General features: G+C 40.3%; 1 protein-coding gene across 2 annotated transcripts in view; it reads left to right on the top strand.

Annotated features, from left to right (window-relative positions):
• Kdm3 (Lysine demethylase 3) overlaps positions 1–16,024 on the top strand; it is a 204,779-nt gene that overhangs the window by 153,498 nt on the left and 35,257 nt on the right. For both annotated transcript variants that reach the window (XM_074143700.1, XM_074143701.1), the window contains exon 10: positions 6,703–7,435. In XM_074143700.1, the coding sequence (XP_073999801.1) occupies positions 6,703–7,435 (733 nt within the window). The remainder of the gene's footprint in view (positions 1–6,702; positions 7,436–16,024) is intronic.

A 16,024-nucleotide genomic window follows, 5' to 3' on the forward strand; every position in this document is an offset into this window, starting at 1 on the left:
ATGCAGCATGCAACTAGAACTGCAATAATTGCGTATGAGCGGTTTAATCTAGCCAGTAGCCAGTAATTACAAGAAATATGGAAGTGACCGTGGGAACTCCATTACATTGCATCGCCGGGTTGGTTGCAACGCAAGCCGTGTGTGCATTGGTCGTCCACAGATCTCGTGTGCCCACCTAGGCGATTATGTCATCTCCTCTCTTCTTTGCCATGAATAAAATGTTTATTTTTGATCGTGATTTATGTAAATATTTCCTTGTATACATTATCTGTGTGCGCTTCCTTTACCCTGACTGTCAGTTTTCATGAGTAATACGTCGGGCCGGAAGTTTACTGATCAATAGTGACGGGACAGTGTAGTCGTGTAATCACAACTTGCTGACGTAATTCTGCCCTTCTCGTTTTTATGTCCGCGACGCAGGAAACTCCTGTGACGAATTGTGGGGCTTCTCTAGGAGGCTGCCAGTGCAAGTATTGTAATCGTGCAGTTTCCGTTTTAACTTGTTTTGCCTTAAAAACCGAAGTCATAGATTGTTCAACTTTAATTTTAGATTTAGGCGCCGCCTCCAATAAAATATGATTTTATTTTTTTGGTCCTAACAGGCCTGGAAGGTAGGATTTGATAGTTAGGTTTATTTAAGCACGGTTCTTAGCAATGTTAGAAGTTAAGCTTTCTGTAAAGGCCCGTTTCAGTGTACAGTACGCGCGCGATTCTAGCATGGCTTTTTCTGAAATTTTCAAGGAAATCACTAAATGCTTTCATTTGGCCGGAAGTGACTGTTTAAGATCCAGTATTATTCATATTTCGGTGTTTGAACTCGTTGTCATGTTCTTGTGAGTCACTAAGAATTGAATGATTCCAGAGGTTCTCATCCAGTCATCCAGAAAGGAATTTATTCAACTACAAACTTTTCATGTCGTAAAACTTTGTGGGCTAATCTACAAAGACTAGCTTTCATCTGTGGGCCGGTGCTTTCTTGATTACATAATACAAGATCTCCTTCTACTTTCATTCTTTCCATAGCACAAACTATTCATATTAGTATTAAGAAATTCCTAAATTGGAGGAAGTAAGCAGTTCGCGGTGGGAACTCAGGGTTACCAACACAATGTATGGGGGAAAAAATGTAAGAACGGGATAACAGCTGGGAAAGGTTCATTTTATAACGGTCTAATTAGTATGATCTCTAATTGAATTGGCAACTCTGTACATCCTCTCCCAACTTGTGTTTGAGGGCAAAGAAAAATTACTGTCAGCTTTTATAGTTGCCTTAAAATGCTTTAGTTTGGTCATTATGCGTTACCTATTTGGATTCTTGATATTCCAGCTGCATGAAGAGAAGTGATCGAAATCTTACTGTAAATAGCATCTGAAAACATGGATGGTTGAATAAGAAGTTGGTTCTGGCGCAGGGTCTCTACTGTAGGTCAACAACCCTTCAGATTGCCTCCGTAACAATTGGAATTCAACCACCAATCGATTCTCCAGAATGCAGACAGCTCATCAGATAATTGTTTCTGAAGTCGAGAAATGCGCTTTGAGTGCATGTCTAATTAATTCCAGATATATGATTTTCCGGTTTCAAGAGACCTCTTGCGAATATGAGTAATATTCTCAGAGAATGGTATCTTCCTTGCAGTCTCCTACCCGGAAGGCATAGAATTTCTCTTTCCTAAAGTTGGCCGCCCCATTCACATCCGTCCATTGATCAATGTGGCGGCGATGCCGATCATGTTTTGAAAGTGTGTTTTTAATTTAAATTATGTAACATATTAATTAATTATTTGGCAATCAGCGTCAATATGAGAGCAATTAAGGTCGAGCTAATCTCAAGATGGATTCCCTTATCTATTAATTTCTTATCTTCCTTTATTGCCTTCTAGAATAATGAAGTTTCAACTTCTGATACAAAAGGCAAAACAGAACAATTATATTGTAATTTTTACGCTCTCAGCGCCGTGTGTGTTGATTTCATTAATCACTGCTTAATGACAAATCGTCGCGTTGACAGGTGATTGGTTGCCTCTCTAACTTCCTCCACCCTGGGCAGCTTTGAAGTCACAATCGGTTATAGAAGAAATGTGATTTTGGAAATGAATGGATACGCCAATACCAAGTTGAGAGTGAACCCTTCTTTAACGCTGCAGAAGGAAATAGCGTGAAGGGATTTTACGGGGTCTCAAACTGAAGATTCCCAGTAATAAGTTTATCTTGCTAAAATTTGTGTAGGAATCTCCTAACGATCATCCTGCGAATTCCCATGTTTGGGATGATTTGTTCATCCACTAACTGACCCCAAACTGATCCACTGACTCTTAGTCACTCTTAGAGGTAACTGAACTAAGGAGGATGATGCAGAGATGAGCAAATGACTTAGGCTGCCACTGTTCCCCGGTTGAGATCGTTCAGGTTAGGAACTTCCCCTGTTACATTAATTAAGAGCAGGTGAGAGAAGAGATTCTAGGGTGCCATGTTGTTGTGTCGGTGGGATGCTGCCAAATTGATGGCCACATTCCGAGCCACAGTAAATCCTGCCGCTTTATTAAATGCCAACGACCTTGACTTCATCCCCACTCTCCAACGCTCAGCTCCCATTTCTGTTACGTGAATCTCTGTCACCCCAGTCCTGTTCCAATCTTATTTAAATCCGCCCATTATCTCCACTTTATTGTCCACAACTCTTTAAAGAATGTTGCCAATTTCAGTCATGATTTTTTTCATTTTACCAAACTTTCGATCTTAGGGCTTATTGACCATGTAATATTTCTACAATATAAAGTTGGTGCATGTTCTGTCCTGTCTGGATTCTGTTGGAGGATTTAAATCAACCCACGGGAATGGCGATTAGTAGGTCCATTTCTTCAGTTTCCTATTTTCGCTCTAACCGTAGTTCTTTGAACTTTTGGGTGCCACAAAAACATTCGGGTTTGCGGCTGGTTTTCTCATTCTAAGTTTATATTTGGTTTCGGTTCGCTCATGGGACTTGGACTTGAAATCCAGCATCCGGAAACGGAGTTGAAGTGGCAAAAGGTGGGTTTGATTTCCTTGTTAGTAATTATTATCTTTGCCTCGGCTTTAAACATTCTATTTAAATTTTGAATTCCTGCCTAGATCGATAACTCTTTTTTGCCAACTTAGAATCGAGTGATTAGGGCAGCATTACCTAATTAGTGACGAAAGGTTGTGCTCTTTGGTTTATTGCTCTTTCTTGTCTTGAATACTTGAATTACCTCGGGTATTTTTGGAACATTAGATTAAAATGACATTTATTACAAGGGCGGCTTCCCACTTAAGGAACCATTTCAGTGTAACGAACACCCCGTCACCAATGTAAAGGAGGAGTCTGAGTCAGGTAGCCTTACAGGATTTTTTTTTTTTTTTGATAAGAGAATTGGGATGTTGGGCTTAACTCTAAGTGGTTATTCTAGAGATGTTAGGCTTTTACTGTGGACTTTTTGGAATTAACTATGTTGCGCAGAAGGCCCTAGTTTGGAAAGTCCTGCAGAATATGAGCATGAACACTTGATGATCTTGGAGAAGTGGAGTAAGCGGTAAGAGTGTTCGCTGAAGATGGAGGAAGCCACACAATGGAGGAGTTGGATTGTTGATTCTCTATCTGGGTGATTTTAGATATTTGGCCTCATGTCTATTTATTTATGTAGGTCGCATTTACATGAGTAATATGTTTGTTCTTCGGGTCTAGTCTATTACTATGCAGAGTGGCCGGCCTGCTAACAATGTAGTACCAGGAGAATAAAAGAAAAGAACTGTGGGGGACAATGCACTGCGTTGAGGAGTGCGTGAGAGAGACAAACCCACGCTCAGAACCTACGCCCCGCCCGCCAGGATGTGGCCCGTCAGTGAGAGCACCACTAACTTGAGGCGCGTCCGTACCTCCTCAAGGTCTACCTGCTCACAGATAATGACACACTCGCTAAATAACTATGAAAGGAAAAGAAATAAATTATTGTTCCCCTAATATTCTAATTAGGAGTAGGGGGCGTCAGGGGTTCGCTGACCGGACGGCCGCACGGCTGCCAACTCAACAAAACTCTGCCCTCTCCAGGCTTGTATTTCTTCTTAATTGCAACATTTACTACTGCCATTTTCACTGTCAATTTTTCTATTGTGCTCTTCATTGTTAATAGTTGCTGCCTAGCAACCATTGCATGTTGTCATTTATAACGGCGAATGTCATTCTACAAACTGCTCTTGGATGGGCACTTACGTCATTTCCTCTTATGGAAAGATTGGCACCCACAGTTCCATTCGGCTTGTATACTCCTCTTTAATATATAACTCCTCGAAAGATCTAATTTCTAATATCGAGTTTTTACCAAAGACTCGAAAATGGCAATTCTAGAATTTTCTATGTATTTGGTGGCCAGAATCAAAAAAGTGCAGATTACTTAGTCTTTGAACCTTTGACCCCCCCACCACGGGGCCTGATTATAATTTAGCAATGAGAATCGTCTAAGCGGAAGTGTACTGAGGAAACTTGATAGAAAGATTTTCCTGGTTCACATCCGAATCTAACCTAGAAACGCCTGGAACTTCTAGAACTTCTTTTTCCAAAAAATTGGATTGAGGGCAAATCCCGGTTTGGACTAGCCTCTTAAATGTCGCTGTTATTTGCCGTCCTATCACTTGGCTAATACCAGGTGGTGGCTAAATTGTCGATGTGCACGGAAAGTTATCAACCGGGAAGTACGAGTAACGTGACGCGGAAAAACGGAAGTCTGTTGTTGCAATGAATCCCCCCACTGCATGAAGTTCAATTATTTCATAACGCAAATGGCAGTTATGATAATTGGCAGCACTAGTTTGCAGTGTGTAATCAACACGAAGCAGACAGCCTGTTGGAACATGTCCAACACGAGTGATGAGTGGGTACCGAGTGCTGCACCGTAATGTCAGTTTCCCAAACTGGTCCATCTTGTAAACATAGCCAGTGTAGTGTTCTTTATCAGCTCCCCCCTTCCCCAACCAGAGTATAAATAGTCCGGATTGCGGAGCTATCCCAGGCTCTTGGCATCCATCTCCCGCTCATCTGTACTCACAGACAGACAGACAGAGCCGACTGCTCGGATTCTCGCTGTGGCTACTCCTATCAGTTTTTATACATTTTTCTATTCTCCTAAATTCTACTCCTTTGGCCCTATATCAAACGGAACATTCCAAGAAGGGTGCGTCAAGTTTTTATTTATTAATTTTAAAGAATAACGATATGAAAGCGCACGCTCGTATACTTGAAGTGGTGGATGTTAGGCATAATAATTTGAGCTTGACAACTTAGTTCGGCCGATCTTAGATAATGTATTGATGTGTAATGGCGGTTAGAGATGTTCGGTGTCTACATTCTCAGCAGAGAGTAGGTGCCCAGTCTCCTAAGAGGATTCGGAACTTTGGACCCAACAAATAAAAGTAAAAAGAAAAAAATTATTCTTCGAGAAAAACGGTAGCGAAGCAAACAGATCTTAAGTAGAAATTATATTTAGACACGGAGACGCAGTAACTAGAGTTAATCATACAATATAGCCTCTCTCTGTGTTGGTCCTTACAGCAGCATCTCCACCGCCAGATGAGCTCTCTCTGCATTGGTCGAACAGTTCTATTGTCGGCTCACCCACACGCGTACTGCTGGAACTTTACCAAAACTGAAAATGTCTCGAGTGTTATCGCAGCCCTTAGATGCCACCTTCCAGGATCTATAAGCCTTTCCTCTAGGTTTATTCATTTTGTCTGTCCCTACCCCCAAACTGAGTCCATCTATTGCAGCCTGACGCTTGTTCGACTAAGAGAAGTTATTAGAATAGAAAATAAAATTATTTGCACATTCTTGCGAGGACGAGTGTTTTAAATCGGTTAGGACTTGTTAGATAATTTAATAAATCTATTTTCTTACCAATGATATTTTTAATAATAAGAAATTTACATTGATTATGTTAGAAGAAGGAAGATAACCCTCTTCTTAGGCGTGGAATCAGTGCTCCAGTTTACTCACAACCACACTGTACTTCCGTACACACACCTTGAACGAGAAGATCTTAAGAAATATCACAGCTAACCTGTCACATGTCAGTCATGTGATCTATTTGCCCTTCATCGTTCGGTGTAAAAGGAGGAGTTCAATATTCTTGTTCAAGATCAGTTTCTTGATGACTGTAACTTTAATTTATTAGGTTTAATGTATAAATTACGTTATTTGGTGTTTGACCATGGCCAGCATTGCTAGCAAGTGAAGATGTGGAAATCAGTGCGTTGATATTGTGTGCGGAGGTATGGTTATCTCCATGGACATTGCTGTAGAACATAGTTATGGTTGTACAGTGCGCCAATGAGTGTGCACCTGAGGGCTCTACTCACCCAATGCATGGAAGTAATTATCAAGTAGATGTGTGGCGATGTCCCATTGTCTTATTTCTGACGGAGTATGCATTGTGTGGACCGGACACCGGGGAGCGGAACATCGAATCTTAATCAACCATCACAACACATTGCCTTGCCTTGCCAGCACATATTGATCATTGTTATTGTTACTATTGTAGTCACTAGACTTCGATTGTTGTCACCGTCCTTATTGTATTTTGTTTCTACCTCGTATTGTTTAGAGGGGTGCTCTACACTAGCCTCTATCCTTGTATGAACAAACTGTTCTAATCTTCCGACACTGATTGACTGTTTTCTTGATTGTTGTTGCAGAAAAACGGGAACGCCGCGAGACCAGAGGACGTCCAGCTTCTAGAGTGAAGAAGAAAGAAAGTGCGAACAAAAAGGAAGAGAAGAAAAAACAGGAACTAGGGCCGCCACCGGAAATAGTAGGTCCTCCCGTAGAATCTGAGGAATTAGCAGGAGAAGAGCAAGGAGAGGAAGAAGAGGAAGGTGAAGAGGAAGAAGAAGAGGAGGATAAAAGTAAGAAAGAGGATCTCTTGGAAAATTGTAGGAGTGGAGCGACATTAGAGAGCGGTGAGGAAGGCCAGCAAATAGAAGAGCAAACAGAGCAGGAAGACAAAGAACAGCCGAGTGTTACGAGCGCGGAGTGTCCCAAAGAAGAGCAGGTCGACGAGCAACAAGTGAAATTAGATGTTGAAGTGAGAAGTGGAGTGGTGTGCAATGGTGAGGCGACGGTAGTTGGTGTAGTTAACGGTGGTGACGCAGTGGTAGTTGAACAAACATTGATTGTAGAGGAGAAGAAGGTCCAACAGCAGCAGCAAATAGTAGCTGAGCCGCAGCAGCTCGACCAGCAAGCCGCCGGAGCAGAGGTAGTGGCTGGAAGTGATAGAACTAGAGGGGCAGAGGTTGGCCAAGCCGACAAGAGCGCTGGCCGCACCCACCTGGTGGACGAGCTGTGCAGTCGAGGGGAAGAGACGGCCGAAGAGAACAGCCCCATTCCTGACGACGATGACGGGCCGTTGCCCGCCACCTCACCTTTCAGGTAAGCCTAACCAAAATAGCCTAACTGCACTAAAGGTATAGCTGCTAATTTTTAGATATAGAAGACATAAGAAAGCTTCTTACCTTCTTTGGCAGTCCGCCAGTATGTTAGGGACAGGAAGATGTCTGGAAATTGGAAACTGTAAGCCTTCAAAGATTGAATAACCTTCTCTTGCCATTAGATGCCACCGCGACGCCATGTGTCCGTCGCGGCTCCCACTTGGTAGAGCACATCATACGCATGGCCGTCTGAGGAGTGTAAGTTTTTGATAGCAGTTGTCGTCCACTGAGGCCTAGTGTACCCTCCCTTCACTTCTATGACTCTTGGTGCCCCTATTCTTTAAAACCTTCACTAACAAGACGTCCGCATCCTAGATTACCACAACTAGTTCAGAACTCGGTAAAACTCCCCAGGCGAATTGCACCCTATTGCCATTAGGTCCCGCATGACCGATATGCTTTTTCAATATTAATCTTTCTCATTAAGTAGTCTTAGCATTGAGTTTGTCAACAAGTTTATGTGGGACACGATAATCTGCCAATCTTCTCAGACTAGTAGCTCCGAGATAATATATTCAATCCCTTTGAGTGCGAAGCTAGCGCATTCTCAAATACTTGAAACCATTTTGGATTGCATCAAAGGTGCTGTGTAGTTTCCAATCTGAGCAAAGCTCAGTAAGTAGTCAGGTAAGAGATCTTCATAATAAGGGACGAGATGTTTTGAAAAGTAGATGGACTCCTCGCTTATAAATAATTAAATTTTAATTGTATTCATGCTAAATCGATATCTGCGGGCATGACTGACTAACAGCCGGCGTTCGGCAAGAACATGGTGAATAACTGAGACGATTATTCATGGGAAACTGCCCAACTAATTGCAGCTGGGCAGATCGATAGTCCATTTCGATTTAAATTCACTCAACTGTTCCGCTTGCAACTATGTAATAAACTGTGTAGTAAATTGCATAAACTAAGTTGCTGCGGTAATTAGACAAGGAGAGCAACTCCACCGCAAGAGCGTCACTTTTTTCCGCTAAAGAGAGTTAAGATCTACTGCACAAATTACCGAAATGCAATATGCACTTAACAATGTAATAACTGCACTGGTTGAAAATAAACAGCTAGTTGCACCAAATTATTTACTTTTTCAATTATCTTCTCTTCTACATTGGCTGCGGCAGATCTGAACTCTGTGACGTCACAAGCAGAAGGAAGCTTCACAAAGCTTCTTCCAAAAAATCTGTACGGAGACAACTCCCCGAAACGCCCCTCCAAAAAATCAAATGTTATATAGATCGACTTGTTTGCAGTGAATGTAAGAATGTTGAGGGAAATTCTAAGAATCGATTCCGAGAAAAACGCAGAAAAACGAAAAATCTATTCTACAAAGTGGAGCATCCTGGATTTTTTTAAATCCAAATAGAATCAATTCTCTTTGGTTGGAAGAATAGTCTCTCTGGGAGACGGTTGCCCATTCACCAACAGAACTTACAAAGATCTCCAGTTAAATGAAATAAAATGCTCCACTCTCCCTTCTGGGTAGTAACTGATGGAATTATCAACATCGCACCTGATGAATTTCCCTCTCCAAGACCACCGCTTTCAAAGCAATACACATCCTATTGCAGAGTGACGAACTAAATGAGTTAATCAATAAAGCAACTGTCTCACCTTGACAAGTTATCCAACTTTGGAAGTTCAGAAAAGTTAGTGTAGTAGTGTGAGCTTTAAGTACTTCTGCACACACACTGGCTTGCAAAGTTGAACTGTGCTTACCAAACTTCTACGTTGAATGTGGAAGGCTGCACGGCTCTGTTTGCTTTCTGTTGTCTGATCTTCTTGCTGCAGCCGGCTTTACTAACTTTCAGTTGTCTTTACTCCAGGACCTACTCTCTTCATCTCACCACAAACTTTATATACTCAGACTCCATCAGCTGTACATTGTCGTCTTGCTCAGAACAAGTAGTTTTGCATTCTTGCGGAGTTTTGCCGCACATTCACGTTTTGAAGTCGTCGTAAGTCCGAAAACCTGGGTACATAACTCGAACCCCCAGGACGTAGGAAGTGTATCCTGCGGTTGGTGCTATCACCGGGGGCGATAAAGCTCATGGTCGAAATGGACAAGTCTGGAAGTAGAATTCTGTAGTCTTAGACCATTCTTACGAAAATAGTAGCAATTTCCTTTGAAAATGCATGGAGTCCATTTTAAACATCTTTATGAAAATCTCGTTACTGTATCAGTGTCGGATCTATCTCCATGGAAGATGTACCTAACCAATATGCTCTGACTAAAATTAAAGTTGCACCAGTCTTCTGCTTTCTAGGCAGATGCCAAACAGTTTCATTTCAACTTGGAAGTATCACTCTGACTTGAAATGTTTTGTCAGTAAACAATGATTTCAGGTAGATATGACCTCACGTTTCCTTCAAATGTTTTCATAATAGAGGAAGTGTAATTTTGAAGCCAACCATCTGTTTTGCGCAAATTCTATATTTAACAAAAAGTCTTATGGGTTTAAACAAAAATTCATAAAACTGAAAGTAGATCTGTGGCTCTTTTAAAACATTATACTGAAAGAATTAGGCTACTAAAACAGTTTGTTTAGAGGGTTGCAATAACCAAAAGCAGTCAGAACGTTGTCTATTTCGCCATATAGCGCCACAACCATTTCGAGTTCCTTTCTTCTTTGCTTCGAGCCAGGAACCTCTCGAAACAGGCAAAACCTAATTGTCGTACCTGCAAGATGCACATAATTACACATCCACAATAGATAGTAGTTAATCTTTGTTACTTAATACATACTAGAGTAGTCCCTAGGAGTGTGCGAATCTCTTGACATCGCTGCGGAAACCATCGATTGACTGCGCGGAATGTCCACCCAGGTTTCTTCATTAGCTTCTAGCATTCTGTCGGCCGTATCCCAATTATTAATATTAAACAAATACTATTAATAGAAATACCCACCACACACGATGTAATTAAATAAAAACGGATATATTAAAATTGAAACAGTATTTAGAGCGGAAATAATGCCCATGTTATTGTTGCCTAGCTGCCTATTAGTTGTATTGGTACGCCTGACTGAACAGTGTTGCCTAAATGACAGTTTATCTCTTTTTATAGTACAAATATAATTTACTTTCTAATTAATTTTATTAATATATTCTATAGAGTTACAGCTGTGGGTCATTTAGTTGTTATTATATAATTATTGAATATTGTAACAGACTCACCTCTGTTAATGGCGGTGTGAAGTTTGAATAATGTCCAACGGAAATATACGAGTTTCGAGCTGGAATAACACAATCCATCTGATTTCCAGCCCACCTTTTGCTGTCATTTTTTTCGCAGGAAGCTCTGTGTGTCTGTTATATCTTTGCTTCCGATATATTGCGGCCAACAGCCATCAGCAATGTCTGTCTTAGTAAACATTTTCTTGTTATTTACGATTTCTCTAATGACTTTGTTACAAATAGTGCAAGATGTGTAAATATAATATAAATATTAGAAAGTTAGTCTTTATTATTTCGACTCGGTGCTCCCAGGGGACGATGCGTATGTAATTCATCATGTGCTCATATCGCTAAGACCTGGGAGGACCAGTTGTGGAACAAATTTTAACAGTTTACAGAGATTTAAACATTACATTGTCCTCTAGTTGATCGGCCATCTCTTAACGAACATTTTTCTACAAAAACCTAATTAGGGAACTTCTGGGAAGAATTTAATCTTACTGCGTGTACCTGGGCTTCAAAAATTATGACCTAATATCCTGGTTAACAACGTGACAATTGACCCCCGGTTTCCGGTTTACACATTTTAAAAGTTCCGTTAAAAAAAAGAAGAAAAATTCCTAATTTTAAATCCTAAAAAATTTAACTGACAGATTTTTTTTTTTAGTAACTAGAACATCGCTAATTCATTGTCTCAGTGTTATGTTTATTTAAATTAGACCCACATTTTTAATCAAATGCAGCCATTGTTTAATTTAGAATTTTTGTTGACATGTTATTATTGTAGGGAGATAGATAACTATAATTCGTTGATATCAGCTAATGTTGTGTTGATAGGGAATGGACAATTATCTGTAGCCCTCGCTGCAAGAGGACCTTTATTAAATATTGTATCTTATCTCCGTCACTGTGTGTGTTTGTCTGTCTGTGTATTGGTATTGGTAAGGGTGTGGGTGGGGGTGAGCTGTCTGTCAGTTGGGCCGCCTGGAGCGCCACTGTCTACACACACTTCACTCCGCACTACACCGTCATCAGTGTTCACATGTGACCTTGCTACAATTTATTTCTTCTCAACCTAAAACTATTTTAATATTTCATTAGTTGTTCCTTTCAATTCTGGCTTTGTGCAATTCTCCAGCAGTGATTGTGTACTTTATTAATTCCTTTCTTTCTCATACTGAAAATATTCTATTTGCTGTTTACCAAAAAGAAAAGGAAAATGTTTTGTTTCGTTTAAGATTGTGATGTGACATTTTCAAGTGATTGATGTGACCTCCAATAGAATGTATTTTCACTGTTTACGGTGAGTGTTCATTTTTCTTCTTTCTTTTTAACAAACCAAACTTTTAACTTCAGACTGATTAATCCATAATTTTGGTTTTTGTGCACGTGTTGTTGAATTATTAAATAATGGATAAATAAATCTTGCGGGCCGCGAGGTTATGTAACGCGCAGTGTTAGTGGAATTTGGCACAGAAGATAAGTGTTGATGACGTCATAATGGCTGGCCAGTTTCCTATACAAACACCCCGTTCAGCAAGTTACTTACTCTCTTAGATTGTTTAGTTGTTGGTTTTGGCCACGTTTCTATTACAATAAAAATAGATAATAGTTATTGTCTACCTTAGAATTGCCAAATACGTTTATTAAATCTAAAAAGTGGAATGACTGGAGAGAGGGGCCACTCCAAAATTCCCACTCAATTTTCAATTGCCTGCTTATCAAAATTTATGGTTGTTTCGGATGATTACATCATCCTTAACACCAAACTGATAACAAAAACTCTCATTTCCATTTTATTTGTTCAAAACAACATTAAAAAAAAAAACACTTTACGTGGGCCCTCTCACGACAAGTTGTAACATTCAACTGCGATGAATTTATAGATGATTTCATCGAACTTGGGAATGTTTACTTGAAAACCATGATTAGGGTCCCTTGAAAACTGAATAGTTGAAAAAAATAACTATTTTTACCGATTGGAAGTATATTTTCCTCATTGCCTTGAGAGTTAGTAGTTATATGTTGCATATTATAACTGGTATACCTAAAACTATTCCAACTTGTAAACTAACTAATTGCTAGCTATTACAACACAAATCTAGGATGAAAACTTACTTGACCTAGTCTTATTGGTGCAGCTGCAATTTATTTAATCTTTTTCCATGAGAATTTGTGCGTAAGAATTCTTAACAAGTCGGAAATGGTGCTTTAACTCAACTAGTTTGGAATTTTACTCATATTGAACTCCTGTTAGCAGGTGTGCATTATTTGCTTTTAAAGTGTGCATTTCACTTCAGCAGGAAGCACACATAATTTGCATTTCCTGGGCAAATTTTTTCAAAATAAAATCTACATTTCCGTAAGTTAGTAGTTAGAGTTAAAGAAATCTATGAAAGGCTACTTCCGCTAAACTACCGCCACAAACTAATATGAAAGGTAAACTTATTTTATTTCTTGTGAGCTATGCAGGTGTTTTACTAGCGGTCAATCAGACCGACACACCAAGTTGTATTAACCACTTTTTCAAACAATGGGAATCTTGAAACGCTACTTGCGGTGGAATTCTCAACCAAGAAATCTGCACACGCGGTTAGTTCCTGTTACGAGAGTAAGAGAAACTGTCTGTAGTCAAGGTTCCGCCGGTAGTCGCAGACCGCCGCTAAGTTCAGTATAAAAAGAAAATCTCTTTCAATAGCTTAATTGAAAAAAAAAAAAAAACAGATGTGTTTTTGAGAACCTTGAAGCCGTGAGTGTGCTTCACAAAGAACCAAATCCACTTCCGGAGCTCATTAAACGGAAGTTGCTGTTATTCAAAACTAGTTTCTAAAAGCTTGCAAACGGTAATTGTGTTCGCCTAAAATTCTATAAAATATTGGAAATTCAATCAGCAGTTCAAATTGGAATGAAATTCTTCTCATAATTGTTACAAGGTCTTTAGTTTGTCTACTTTTCAAAAAATACAAAAAACAAGATTATGTTCGCCCTCTGCTGGTAGTTTACCTTAATTAGCGTTGGCCCGGGCAGGTGACCGATTAGAGTGCTTGCCCCAAATAGAGACGAGAGCGGATTAAGGTTATTTCCGTTTTTAATAAATTATGTTTTAGCGAACCTGCTTAGGGTTCCCTAATCCGAGAAATCCAAATCCGACCTGATCCTCTTGGCGAGTTACTAAAGGAATTCCTCTGTTAGTGGCCAGCGATGTTTCCGTTTAATGCGCTTACAGTGGATTACCCAGCCCTGAGTTTTCCTCTGGACATTTTCCTTCCCCTGCTGCCAGTAGAGTTTTCTCCTCGAAAACCGTTTTAGATGAGATTTACCCGAGAAAATTCAGGCTATTAATGAAAGTCCTGTAACTTCAAAATGTATCCAAATGTGTTATCTTGGTTTTTTCGATGCAATTGGCCCCGGACCTTCTCTAAACTGAGACTCTTGAAATTCTAAATCTAGCTGTGTAAATTGTGGCAAAGGAAGTTCTGTTTGAGTTGGCTCCAGATTATTTAAATTGCAATAAGATTGGGCAACTTACTTTCTGTAGTTTTTTTTTTTTTTTTTTTTTTTTTTTTTTTTTTTTTTTTTTTTTTTTGGCGCATCAACAGCTGAGGTCATTAGCGCCCGGAGCTTTTTCCAGTGCACTGCCGGCCTCCGGACAGTGTTCTCTCGTTACAGACAACACTGTCCATCACCGGACAGTGAGCTGTAAGAAGCTCCTAGGAAGAGAAAATCTAAGGGTCAGCTGCTGGATTCGAACCCGGGACCTCCGCGTGGGAGTCCAGTATGCTAACCTCATAGCTAATCCCTTCCCTACTTTCTGTAGTTATTACCGTTTTGGAGAGTCCAGCTTCGGGGAATATTTCATCGTCTGGAGAATCCCCAACTAATATCGCTTCTGCGCACTTCCTGGACATTCAGATGTACGCCCCGAACCTTTTCCCCTCGATAAGAGGAAATAGTAAAGGTTTTGTTTTGTACGATAATTAAAGTGAATACCAAAAATTGTGGCGAAATTAATTACTCGGTCGTTGATTGGTGTAGTTGTCGTTCTCAATCAACAGGAGGAGCTGCAGTGTGGCCTCCGCTCGACTTCTATTATCTCGTATTCCAACATTTATGTGTTATGTTGGCAGCGTTGGCTCGTTGTGTAACACCGACAATGTGCACACAGCTTGCAGTATTTTTATTATTATTTAACCTTGCATTCCCTGTTTTATTTATTTTATCTTTATTTTATTTTTCATTCATTAATTATTTTGTTTTATAGTCGCGCCGGTTTTTACAATATCTCACTAATATATTATCTATATTACAATTTGCGTCTAAATTATATTGAAATCTTAGGCTGAGAGTTTTTTTTTATAAGGTTGTTGACGTCAGCAGAATGTGAAAATGCCCTGTCAACGTTTGTCTCTGTCAGTGGAGTCGGCTAAGCACTTTTATTACAGAGTGCACCATTTGTGCTATATTTTTGCTACCGTTAGCATCTAGCTGGCACATTACTGTGGTAAATGTAATAAATGTTGGACACCCTAGGGAACATGAATTCAACTTCTCTAAACTTAGCAGCTTTATGTGACAGGAAGTTGCTCCTCCAGCAGGAGGTCCCGTCCTGGATTGACTCCTAATCTCAGTATTCCAGCAGATATTGGAAGTTCTGCCATCACTATTTCCAGATATGAACAAAACAGAAACGTTACACTCTCAGACGGGTTTTTGCGGAACTTAATAACCTAATTAAAATTGAATTTAGAAATTTTTACACGATTGCATCGTCTATGTTGAGTTAGGGCTTGAAAGAATGTACTGCTTACGTTTGGGCATACAGTAAGGACGTGCGCTGGGAGACGGTAATGAGGCGTAGAGCTGATTATGGCCAGACAATGGACGTGTGACCTTGAACTAAGAGGCACTGGAACATACTACAATTGGTCCCCCAGGGTTGGCGGGGGAGCCGAGTTGACCTCCGGCAGACGGTCACGGCTTGACCTGACTGCAAGGCCGTGAAATCATCCATGGACAAACCGGGTGCCTCAAATAGAGGCTACTCTTTACTGCTCCCTGCTGTATGTTTGGGATGGAATGAGCTCGCGTCCTCTTGCGAGGATGTTGGTGTTGTGGTCAGGAGTATTAGTGGAGGAAAGAAATCACTCTTAATCGCAGGCTGTACCCTTGCCAAGCAGTAATCATTTCAGAGAGAGAAATGAACTAGCCACAGTTTGAAGGATCTTGGTTCTGTGGGTCAGTGAACCCTCGGACAAACTCAGCGGCACCTTCAGTCTAACATGATGTGACTACGCCAAATCCTTGGAGCCGCTTTTCAGAAAACTTCAAAAAAATCCAAACTTTATTTAGCAAAAAA

The sequence above is a fragment of the Rhodnius prolixus genome, unplaced genomic scaffold, assembly GCF_049639745.1.
Source record: "Rhodnius prolixus isolate KJV_2025 unplaced genomic scaffold, Rpr scaffold_18, whole genome shotgun sequence".
NCBI lineage: Eukaryota > Metazoa > Arthropoda > Insecta > Hemiptera > Reduviidae > Rhodnius > Rhodnius prolixus.